Below are 12,974 nucleotides of genomic sequence, written 5' to 3' on the forward strand. Positions count from 1 at the left end.
GACCTGTTGCCGCCTCCCTCCATTACAAGTATAGTTATATCTGTTTTTGAAGTCGTTACTCCATCAATGTACTCTATACAACTTTCATCAGGTTTAGTTAGTGGGGTTACATTGTTTCCATATATTGCCTGGGACATCTATTGAGTCCATACAAAGTATCTCCGTTCACAACTAGGTGAAATTCTAGCGTTATTAATCATGCAATGCATCTGTGGGTACAGAAATTTATATTCGAAAAATGTGTCTCATCCCTTCGAACCTTGTTATAAATTGTCTATCATTATTTAAGTGGTCATGTGGTTGTTATTGATTGAGATGCATCCTACTTGCGAATTGGATTGGTTCAATTCATGAATGTACCAGTATTCAACAAACAGTGTGTAATATAGGACATGTGTATTCATTTTGAGTACGATATATACCCCCAAATCATTGTATAATTCATCGCTGTTGGGGGGCAGACTTATGTTAGTGAGGCCCATTGAATTTCTTCATTCAGCCCATTTGTGACACTTGAGGTACGATAAATCCACCGTTGTTCTACTTTTAGAAGTTGTTTTTCATTGCTGTCATTTGGCAGTCTCTCAATGATTGACCACGAGAAGTCATTCTCGTTATGTCCTGTCGTTTGGAAGTGTCGCATCATCTTCGTGACTGTTTTCCCACAACGGAAAGTGCTCCGATGTTCATTTAATCGCGTTCCCATGGTGTTCTCAATCCCAAATCTATTTTCTTACTTGCTTTTGTGAGACAACAAACATTACAGTTCCCACATGGGAAGTGTCCCACCACAGCAGGTAGATTCCAGAGCGTGTTGGTAATATCTCTGGTTCCTATTTGTCTTTTAGGGCGGGTATGTACTACTGAGTCGCGTAGAGATTTGCCTCGTTTGAATGCAAAGAGTGGCTTATCCATTTTGAGGGTTCCTGAATTTAGGGTCTTCCAATGTTTTAAGATGATCCCCTTTACTTTATTGGATTCTGTGCCATAAGTTGTTACACATACCATTTTCTTGTTGTCTGGTTTTTGGTGTGTCTCCAATAATGCGTCTCTCGGGATGTTGATCGCCGTTTTGTATTCTCCTTTTACCAATCTTGCGGGGTAGGATTATTCATGTAATTTCTTTGTCAACTTCTTCGCATGGACTATGTAAGTTTCTTTTTCTGTACAATTTCTACGTAGTCTAAGAAATTGTCCTACCGGTAGATTGTCTTTTAATGTTTTGGGGTGAAAGCTATCGTATCTCAATAGGTTATTCACGTCTGTGGGTTTATAAAAAACTTCATTTTTTAATTTCCCATTATCTGGCCAAATTTTCAAATCCAGGAACGTTATCCAATCTTTCTTTGCAGTCATTGTAAATTTAAGATATTGATCTCTGGAATTAAGCCAGTGCAGGAAATCAGAGGCCTCACATTCATTTCCTTTCCATATGAGCAAGATGTCATCTATGAATCGCTTCCATACCACCATTTTATTAGAAAAGGGGTTGGTGTCAGTGTAGATATACTTTTGTTCGTGGACGTACAGACAGGCTATACACTTGGTGCACAGGTCATGCCCATTGAAGTGCCATGGGTCTGTAAAAAATATTTGCCTTCATACTCAAAGTAGTTTTGGTTAGTGCTAGTCTAGCACATTCAATGATGAACTTTATGGAAGTAATGGATGTCCAGTGTTCGTTCCCCAACAGTGTTTCTATTACTTCTAATGACGTTTCTTGGGGAATGCTGGTGTACAGCGCCTCCACGTCTAGAGTAATCAGGAGATCTGTGGAATCGTTAAATGACACCGATTGGAGTTTAATTAAGATGTCACGGGTGTCTTTTAGGTATGATGGCATTTTATGGACAATATGTCTTAAGAAATGATCTGTAAATTTGGACCGGGGTTCTAGGATTGATCCGATCCCGGATACAATTGGTCTCCCCGGTGGTGGATCTATATTTTTATGGACTTTAGGTAAAATGTAGAAGTAAGGAACCTTAGGATTTGTTAAGATAATGTCTTTTAGATTATACCAATAAAACCCTGCATCTGAATATAGATCAGACCAAGTGGAAATTGACTGTAGTTATACGTTGTGATTCGTTCCAGTGTGTGACTACAAGACGACGCCTTGTGTCATGAGACCCGCACGGTGCATATCAGCACCGAGCAGTAGGTGAGGCTAGCACATCCGGTGATCATTTATTGGTTTCGCAAAATATAACATTTTTTTTTTTTTAATTCTTTATTCACGTTTTGTCAAATGATTGTCACCTGGGTATTCAGAAACAAAAAATAAGCATTTGCACGTGGAGAAGAGATGACGTTTTGTAAGTGGAAGAGTGAAATTAAGTCACACTTTAGTAACACGGGTGTACTTAGATGTATAGACACACCAGGTATGGGTGGATATTTTTCACCAGTTTTAGTCCTGGGTAGAATGGAATATATCATAGTACCACAGATATTTATAGATGTCACTAATGGTGGTTTTTCAATATAGACCTAGTAATCGTACATAGATTTGTTTTTTCTTTCTTTTTCCAGATAATCTACTGGATTCCGTTAAATAGGTGAGTGCAATAGGCCTCAGAAAAGCCATTGTTTATATTAAATGTAATATTAAACAACAACCAGGGAAACCATATAATAAACAACACAGCCCTGAAGAAGGCCGCAGACCCGGTAGGGCTCTTGGCGTGGGCCGAAACATGTTGGCACATGAATAAGGGTATATTTGAAACAAATAGTTCATAATAACCCTACCAAAACATAAGTTTTTTTTATCTATTACCCCAAGTACCCCACGAATAAAGCAAAGCATTGGGGTATACCTGTAGGTATTTTTAAACCTCTTATCCAACTGGTTCCCTGCATAACCAGAAACATTTATATAAGAACTCCCATAACCTCTTTTGGTTGAGTTCGCCCAGGTAGTACCATCTTACCTGGGTGTGGAAAGACGCCCATGATGAAGCATGTCACTATTAAGTGAGGGAGGCGTCTTCTCCAATATCTGTGGATATCCTAAAGGAGTTAGAATGGTTATGGTCCAGGACAACATCTGAGACCTAATACCACCGGAACTGATTCAAAACCTGAGCCCGGGGATCTATTGAACAACTCTTGGAAATAGATATCAGTAGTTGCCTTTTGTGAAAGCACCAACTACAAACATGTCTGTAGTTCTTATTCACTAGAAATGCAGTTAATATTGAGGCCAAAGGCTAGTGTTAATGTATGGGAGGATGTTCTGGTCTGCTATGGCTTCTCGGACGTGTTCCATGCTTAGGACACAGTCAGTGGGCTGGAGGCAGGAGAGTGATGGATCCACTGTTACATGTTTTGTAGCCCTCTGTGTCAGTAGCAGTGATTTCAAGTTGTAGAATTGAAAGATTGTAAACAGACCAAAGCCCACAGAACCAAGTCCATTAAACCCATCATCCAAAGCAAGGATCACCCTTAACATCATTTTGTAGGTACTTCTCAGACTGTTCTCCGTAGTACAGGTGAGATCTTGTGACTAGTCACTGGTGTCCAGAGTTCAGTAGGCCACTGGACTGTTGTGTGACATTGACTTGCTAGTCTCTCCCGAAGCAAAACAGCTAGAAAGTTGATCCCATTGTTTCAGATTTTGGGCGATCTCACAGGATTGGACTCCAGGCCAGGTTTCGAAGTTCAGGCTTCCCCAGACATCACAGGTTGGCAGAGCAGGTACACAGAAGCACGCCAGAGGAACCAGTAGGTGTGAAGATGCATGCTCACTCTTCACAGTTGTAAAGACCGTGATGCAGATCCTTGACCCTAATGTCATGTTTCTTCTTGACACACGGTGAGCGACCTTGTGGCTCATGGGAAGTCTGTATTTTGTGATATTCCCCACACAGGTTTCTACAGTCAGCTAGGTCTAGGTAATATCCTGGAAAGTGCAATCCAACTCCTTGTCAAAGGCAGGCAGCTTTGTCTTCTCTCCTCAAGTCCAGCAGCAGGAGGACTCTGGAGAACAAGCTTTCTCCATTCCAGGAGAAGTAGGGCAACCAACATAGGTTCCTTTCCTACTTCTTATCATTTTCTCTCCTAATGCTAGTGCACAGAACCTCCTCAGGAGCGAGTTACATATCCGAAGCAAGAACTGGCTGAGGAGACCAATACTTATCCTCTTTTCTGGTGACCAATTAATGCCCATCAGATTGGGACCAAGTGCGTGTGAACCGAATGATTGGGGGCCATCACATTTCGGAATGTTATATAAAATCATGAAGTACTGGCCTTTCCACCCCAATATATTTCACAAACTTGAAAAGGCACAGAGTACAAATTAACGTTGCTTCTGTATGCATGGTCAAAGGGACTCATGATGGCAGCAACCCGAAAGCCACAATTCCCCTGGGCAGTATTTTGCCTAGAATGTGTGGTTTACCCTTACTCCATTACAAGATGGAGGTGAGCTCAGACGTGATTTGGGGTTATAGACAAAGCATTCACAATGCTGCATCTCCCAAGGGAGAGGCTATTGTTATAATTTGTATGTGAACAGAGTTCAGTCTGCCATTAGCACAGCATCACATCGCCTTCTGGTAGTCTGAAGTATGACTTCACAAAAGTTATCATCACAGATTTCTGGTTCGGTGTTTTGTAGTTGTGCGGTCGGTGTGATGAGTATGTCAGTTGTAAAGAGTTATAGGTTAGATTAAGATTTGTACATACTACAGTGCGGTGCTGAAGTGGGTGGGCCAGCTTAGATGTAGGACAGTTTGTTTGTGAATTTCCCTATTTGAAGTGGGCTTGGCTCTCTCAGATGAACTGTCTTGCTGTAATGTGCGACGGTCAAGGAGCCAGCTCTAATAACTCTTCTTTGCTGACCTTCAACAGTTCTCCATAGGCCTTTTCGGTCTGTCATGCTGTTGCTTACTTTGAAACAGTCCACTGTAAAACTGAAGCAGTGTGCTAGCTGGTTTGATCCTCTTTACTCATCCAATTCCCAGTCACTGTCTGCAGGCATTCCTCCACCTCTGTGATTTTGGTGGTACTTACTCTCTTGTTTTCTTTCTCCCCTTACTTTGCATCTCTCTCTCTCTCTCTCTCTTCTCTCTCTCTTCTCTCTCTCTTCTCTCTCTCTCTCTTCTCTCTCTCTCCTCTCTCTCTCTTCTCTCTCTCTCCTCTCTCTCTCTTCTCTCTCTCTCCTCTCTCTTTCTCTTTCTCTTTCTCCTCTCTCTTACTCTCTCCCCTCTCCCCCCACCCCCCCAACTATCTCTGTAGTGGCCTCTCGTCTTATCCTGAAGAAATTGAATATGGAATCTACATTGGATCCCCACCCTTTCTCCTCCTCTCTTTCTCTCTAGGGACTGCCTGAAAGGGACTATACTTAACAGCCTCGAGCCGGAGGTCCCCTGCCCTTACATGGATGATAACTACTCCTGCAATGGGAAGCTACTGGAACGCGAGATCAAAGCGGTATAGTCTTGTTCTCAGAAGCAGCGCATATCATGACGGCCTCTGCTTTCTACTGTCACCCCTAGTGAAAGTTGTGTTAATCAATGTTTATTGTTAGTCTCATACCAGCAGACATCTTTCAGTAGGGTGACCTTCGGCACAATGTCACAGAGATGCTATGTTTTGAATCTGGAGTGTAATCCTGTGGTTGTTGTAATTGGTTTAAGTGAAGTGAATCAAAACTAGAACTAGAAAATATGCTGGTTAGTAAACCAAAAATACAGAGACTGGAAGATTAGTCCAGGTCACACCGAGCCACATGACCCTGGTTTGAAAAAACAATGAAACTCATTAATGTTTGTCCTGTCTAGCTCTTCCATTGGCCTGAATGCAGAGTACAGTAATTCAAGAACACAAGGGGGCCTCATGCCCCATGATGAGTGGGGGAGAAGAACAGCCAGGCAACAATTGCCTGAAACCATAGCAGTTGCCTTCTCTTTGCATCAGAAGAGGACGAGGTTGGTGACTGTTACTTGTCTAGATAAATACTTACCCGAAGAGGCTGGAGGTGGCTTAAAGATCCAAAGAGGTGGTTTTAAATTGGTGACATTGCTCTAAATAAGGGCCAGCACTTGACACCTAGACCCCGAGGTGTGTGATCTGAACAAACCTATTTGTACATTCAAAAGATAACCGACAAGCTATTTTGTAATACCCAAAGGCAGAGCACCCTGCAAGTCCACACATGGCATCATCCAGAGTGATCTAGCAGAAAAAGGCTATTTTACATCATCTTTACAGAAGCCCCAGTGTCTCTTGGCATGTGACCTCACCGTAGGATGTAGCCGCATCCGCGACTGGTGTAAACTTGCTGTATTTCACCTTCACCTCCAAGGTCTCCTTACTGTTTGCAAGTCAAGTGCCCTGACTGGATTAGGAATGGGCTCAGCATCTACAGTCATGAGTGCACCTCTGAACGATGATTATATACCCTTAGAGGGGTTGGACACCAAGCCCCTTGCAAGCTTTAAAGCGTTTATAATGCCCTTCGTGTGAAGTGCAGAGCTCCCTTAGAAGAGAGTTGCCCTCGTGGCACTCAAGCAAGTTCGAGTACTCCCTCTGCTAATCTTCTGCTTGGTGACTCGCGTTCACTCTCATGAGAAGGAGTTCAGAGATCCATCTGGGAGATGGACATCTGTCTATTCCTATAAGGTAGATATGATCCTTTGCAGGTCCTTATGTTGGGCAATCAACCGCGGAATGCAATCATAGGGTGAAAAGCGCACACTCCTCAGTGTGAGTGAACAATCAAATCTAATGCCTTGTTGTCACTTATTTCAATGCACTGTTGCAATGTTGTCCTACTTGCTCTTCTCAATTATTATTCATGCATTTTGGGGCTCCAAAGTGCATTTCTAATTGAAAGAGCAAAGTTCTGTTCTGCTGTGTTTTTGGTGGGCCATTCGGCTGTCACCATGAACGGTAGCTAGTTATAAGGCTATACTAAAGGTACAAATGCCAGTAACGCAACGGGTGGCAGCGCAACACTCCATGGTATATGTTAGAAGCTCAATCTTGTTTTGGGCGGTCTCTGCACTTTTCTGAGGGTTCAGTATGGGGCTTCCTTGGAACTAGTGAGGGCACAGTAATGTAATCACGGTGCTACTTTGATCTCTGGTTTTTTTCTGAGCACTCACATCAGTACATGACACTTAAAGGGGCAGGAGTTCTGTCTTTCTTCTCTGTTCAGAGGGCATGCTGAAAGCATTTAAGACCTGTTATTTAGAGCTGATTATCAGTGATTGTGGTACCTGGTCACTGTTCTTTGTCTTGTTTGGGCACTTGGTGCTAGACTTCAGTTGCAAGTTTGTAGTAAAATTGATCTATTTGGTAATTTTCGGATTCTAATACCACTTTGTTGTCATGGCAGCTGCTCAGCCCTGCAGAATACCAGCGCTTCCTTGATATTGGCATATCTTTAGCAGAAACACGCAGTATGAACAGCTATCACTGCAAGACCACCGACTGCCGCGGCTGGTGCATCTATGAAGACGACGTCAACGAGTTCTTGTGCCCTCTCTGTGAGCTCACCAACTGCCTACTCTGCAAGGTAAGGCGCTGCCAGCCTACTTACTATTACCATGCTCGGTGACTGCTAAATTTGCCAGGCCACTCCTTCACCCTTCCTCTCCCAAAGCTGTGAATATATTGTTCCTCACATCATTCGTCGTCACAACCTGCCTCTTCACTTTCACACATCAACCTAGCTTCCTATCACATCTTCTCACTGATGACTACCTCACCATCTCTGTAGGCCCCTACACTGACGCTGTAGTCCTCTTTCTATCCCCTCGCCTCCTTCAGCTTACCCTTCCACCTTGCTGACTCCGCATTATGCCGCTTTGATGGATGCCCTGCCCACCTAGCTCCTTCTACATCACAAGCTTCAGGAAGTTCAACTTGCAAATATTCTGTAGACATCCTGCACAAAACCTCCCACCCATTTTACTTCATTACCTTAGAGTTTGTTGAAAAGGTAAGGGACCCTCCTTTCAGAATGGTTAAAAGAAGTCCAGCAGATGATGAAAAGGAAAGAGCAACGTTGTGCTGAGGACCATCAGAAAAGTGCTTTGCGGAGTTTGGCTGTGACAGGTCATATCTTCCTGGTACTTTCCATGTGACTTTCTAGAGTATCCTTGTTGCTAACATACCCAAATGACCCTTCTTCATTGTGGACAGATGGCAGGATTTTTTATGCCAATTGACTGTTCTTGTCTGCTACTCAGATCTCTCCTTCCACACAGTTGGCATGCTCTGGATGAAGGACATGGGCATAACGCTGCCCAGTAGTGGTACCTGTAGAAATGGCATTACAGTGTGGATAATGGAGACAGCTGGCACTGCTGTCTGTTGTATTGGGGGATGGGGTGAATGTCGCTAAAGAATAGTAACAAAGAGGTAAATGTCATACGCAGAGTGACATTTAGAAACAAATCAATGAGCAGGTTGGGAGGCGATCAGAGGTTAGTATCTAGAGACATTACAGAAGCCTCAGCTAGACTCTTAATGCCTCTTGGCATTTGTCCTGTAGGTAGCAGAAACATGTGCGTATCCTTCTTGTTCACTCACAAAATGGAGGAAAAAATGTGCAACACAAACGGAAAACAAATCCAAGTATGGACAGAGTGGTAGGTAGCCTTTAGCTGGTATCCCCTGCATTGCATGCCAACAATCACCAACGCCGACCATTGTTTTTCCTCACCGAGGTCACCAAAGCCATCTCATCTTACCTGTGTCCCCAGTTCAAGGCTGTCTTCCACGTCAGCGCCCTTCTTTCACCAGCATTGTATTCCCAGCTGACAACTCAGACTCGCTAATGTGAAGAAACAATTACATCCTGCACCGGCCATGAGGGTCACAAGTCTCCACCAACCCCCAAAGCCGCAGTGTGACTAAAGAAACCATTAGAAGTTTGTTAAAGATCCAGCGGCGCCAACAGTCAAGGTACCAGCCACAAGCGTCAGAGTCTGTGTACCAGTCCCCAGGGTCTCAGTCAACGTGCAAGTCGCAAGGTCCATAATCTGCACAACCATAAAATCCATGTTCTGTACCACCCGCCACACTTGCGGTCTGATCCAGTTAGTACGCCCATGATATCCACCAATTACCAGGTCCACGGCTGGACCAGCTGTGAAGGCGATGGATTGTACCATTCACCAGACCCACAGTCTGCACCAGTCACCAGGCCAAAAGTCTGTCCAAATTTACCAAGGTGATGGTTCGTACCGGAAACATCTAGCATTTGTGTTTAGGGTAGCAAATGGAAAGTGGAGTTGGTTTGTTGGGCGGGTTATGAGAGCGCAGTATTTTAGAGTGATACGTGGAAAGGAAGAGGATCCATTTAAAAAGTTTGTGCATGGGATCATTTATTAGATTCCCTAAAGATTTAGAAGAGAGTGATGATTCTGGGGAAGAAAATGGGTAAAAATGTAATTTGAAAAATAAGTATAAGTTGTATGCATACTGTGATGGGGACTGGACTTAAGGGAGGATGGTGGTAGTGGGGATCAATTGTTCAGTATTGTTATGCATGTCATATTTTAAATGCTAATAAAAATGTATTTACAAAAAAACCTATCATTTGTGTTTTAATAGGCAGTTCATACAAATATGAACTGTAAGGAGTATCAGGATGATTTGAAGCTGAGGGCGGAGAATGATGACGCTGCCAAGAAAACAACAGAGGCCCTGGCAGTAAGTCCTTGATTTCCTACATTCAGTCATGTCACAGAGATGTACCGACAGTACCTACAGGGTGGACACATAGAGATTACTGAGACTCAGACCTTCGGCAAGACATGTGGCCTGCAAACGTCTTAAGAACATTTTGCTGGTCCGATGAGTTAAAGGTGACCCTCTACAGCGGGGATGGTCTTTGATCCATATCCATCTTGAGTCCGGATCAGTGACCTTCTGGGAAGAGGTTCCAGTTGGTGAGTCAGGATGGTACCAGATTGAGTATGAAGTTGGCAGCAAGTTGAGCTTCTGAGACAATTCCCTTTACAAATGTGAGGGGAGACAGTCAAATCATGCTATCCACAGAAACCATGCCTTAAAAGGGCAGATTTCAGTTCTTGCCTGAGCTAGTGGTCAATTAACTGTCTGTTGTGGTAAATATTGCTTTTCCACAGTGAGAGACTCTAGTCTGTAGCGGTTATTTCTCATTGTTACTTGCATTTTAACCTTTCTTGGCCGATTAGTGCTGTTTTTCTACAATCCATACATTTAGTAGCTTTGCATTGAGGTGCCACGTTAGATGTCAGAGTTTTACTATTTTACTTTCTACCAGAAGCAGAGTAAGAAATGTTAACAGCAGTGTTACGTATTTCTGTTTAAATCGAGGTACAGCCTAATCTACTTTTGTTTTGGTTCTAAGTGATTCAGCCACTGAGTTCACTTTGAATCTTTTTCTTCAGTCTTCTCTTGCAAATTTTGATAACCCACTCGCCATGTTGTAATGTTAAACTTGCCAATGGAGAGTCCCTCCATGAACGCAACTCCCCAGACACTGCTTAACTGGACACCAAACAGTACACATTAATATTATTTTTTTGGCTACTGTTCTCCTTAGCCGTTAGTCAATTCAATATTTCTTTATTTGGTAAATAAAGTCACCATAAAAGAGTACAAATCCGTTCAATAAAATGTTACTTTGTCTAAAGTCAATGTTTTTCCTTATCTGGGAGTTTTATTTGATGCCAAAAACTGCTGGAAACTCCTGGTGGAGGCTAAAAGATCTGAATCTATTAAAACCTTGGGGGCTGTTTTTGGTTTTGCTCAGAGGCTTGGTTATCAATCTATGTGTATTGCACACCTGCTATATGGTAGTGAGGTTTGGGGATACACTAAAATGGATCTGATCCAGGCTATGGAGAACAACTTCTTGCGCATGCTGGTCCAGGTCCCTCAGTCCACCCTGGCTTTTTCTGTGCACGCTCAATTGGGGCTTGATTATGTCTCAGACCTAGTCGCCCTAAGCCCACTTTTGTGCTGGATAAAGATCTGGAGCAGGGAGGAGCTGAAGTTAAGTCTGCTGATTCTTGAGTGCCGTTTGTCTTTGGACCAGGCATTGAGGATCCCATGGTTAGCTCATGTTAAGGCATCTTTTTTCTATGGGTAGGTCTGACATTTTTCTGAATTCGACTTATCTGTCCGCCCTCATGTTGGGGACTATTAAAAGATGGTTTCTGGAATGCTTCCGCTTGGAGAGAGAAGGCTTAGAACTCCAGAAGCCAGCAGTTAGGGGCCATATGCTTCTAAAAACTGTACAGGGGTTGGAGCCATACCTGGCCCTGGTTTGCTCACAGCATGATAGGTTTTTATTGGGCAGGTTCAGGTTTAATCAATTGCATCATTTTTTGGACTTCCCGCATGGGTGGTTTCGGCGTTTCCTCGGTCAACTGTAATAAGAGCAAAACATTGTGAAGTGAAGCAAATCCTGTGGAGACACATTTTCGCAGTAACAGGAATCCCTTCCCTCCGGCCGAAACCTGCCTACTTTACTTTTCCTTCATCCTGTCTCCTCTCTTCTTTCTACATCCTACACTTTCAACCACAACCTCCTTTTATTATCACTGTCCTCTCTGACACTTTCCCTTCCTTCTTTCCACTTTAAGATTTGTAGCTTATCTTCACTCATCTCTTTCTCATTGTTGTCTCCAACCTTAGCTCTTCCACATCACTTCCCCCTCCATATCCATTTTGCAAGTCCTTATATCTTCTTTCTGACACATTTTCCATTCCTTGCTACATGTAGCTCAGTGTCTTTTCTCTTTCTCACTCCTCTTCCTTAAAAATACTAAGCCAGTCACTGCTTGGCTAGTCTAGCTGAGTTCTAGACAGGAGAAGCCTAATAGCTGAATAGTTGAGTTACAGGCCCAGAGACACGATGTGCTTAGTGTAATGTCGCTGCATTAAATGGAAGGGATGGACGTTGCATCGAAGTTCTACCTTGAGGATCCGACTGATATGTCTGGTCATGTACGGATGCAAAGCAGTTAGACCTTCAACAGCCACCTTTGCTTGCCCTCAGTGTTAGGTTATATTGATTTGTATAGCACACTAATCACCCGAGAGGGTATCCAGGTGATGCAACATGTGTATGCTGACAGAAGAGCCAGGCTGGATACCAAAACCAGCCCTGGAAAAGAGCTGAAACCAGTCCCACAGTGCAGGAGACCTCTGCTAAAATGAAGCCATTGGGAATCGCTGGTTCCCAGCAGACAGTTATTCTCTGAAAGCAGCCCCTCAACCTACAGCTCACTGGGCAAATGCCAGAGTTGTGCAGTGGGCACTATAACAGTGGCAGGTATGCAGAGGAAGAAGTTGGTGCTGTGAAAGCAACTCTACTCAGTCAAAAACCTGCAACATGCCGGGTAAGGAGTAATGGATGCTACTGGGTTCACAGGAAAACCATTACCACAGCCCAGCAAGACACATGTGAGATGACGTCTGGCTGGAGGTTTCAACTCCTCATAGAAGGGAACAGCACTTGCGGATGACTGGTCCCTCGCAGCCTAGACTGTCTTAGAGTCAAAGACCGACAGGCTCGGACTAGGGCAGAAACTGTCTGCAAGCTCAGTGGATGCAGAATCCCTCAGGCTCTTCCATCCAGCTTAGTTTTTAATTTCGCATCGGAGTGACCAAGGTGGTTGGAGGTTTCTAAAACTGTTGTCAAGATACCTCTATATTTAATAGAAAACGTACATATCACTAGACCCATTGAAAATCAAAGAGGTGCTTTAAAAACCCTTCGAAATAAAATTACTTTTCTTATGGGAGACTAAGTGTGTAATAAGCCCTCAATAGGCTTCATTACAAACATTCTAAAATTTTATTTGAAATGAAAGAAAGATGGAAGCATAAATGCTATCCTCCTAAATAGGAACTACTTGCAAATTATTAGTGACATTTGACATTCCCAAACTTTAACCGCAACATGTTTGAAGACTAAAGTGTTCAAGCTTCAGATCTCATTTCAGACCGTTTCTACA

At 43.3% G+C, this 12,974-nt stretch overlaps 1 protein-coding gene across 3 annotated transcripts in view; it reads left to right on the forward strand.

Moving 5' to 3' along the window:
* Positions 1–12,974, forward strand: part of RBCK1 (RANBP2-type and C3HC4-type zinc finger containing 1) — a 152,137-nt gene that overhangs the window by 122,354 nt on the left and 16,809 nt on the right. For all 3 annotated transcript variants that reach the window (XM_085619547.1, XM_085619549.1, XM_085619548.1), the window contains 3 exons: positions 5,331–5,442; positions 7,352–7,531; positions 9,577–9,675. In XM_085619547.1, coding sequence (XP_085475673.1) covers positions 5,331–5,442; positions 7,352–7,531; positions 9,577–9,675 — 391 coding nt within the window. The remainder of the gene's footprint in view (positions 1–5,330; positions 5,443–7,351; positions 7,532–9,576; positions 9,676–12,974) is intronic.

Source organism: Triturus cristatus, chromosome 7, assembly GCF_964204655.1.
Source record: "Triturus cristatus chromosome 7, aTriCri1.1, whole genome shotgun sequence".
Classification (NCBI taxonomy): domain Eukaryota; kingdom Metazoa; phylum Chordata; class Amphibia; order Caudata; family Salamandridae; genus Triturus; species Triturus cristatus.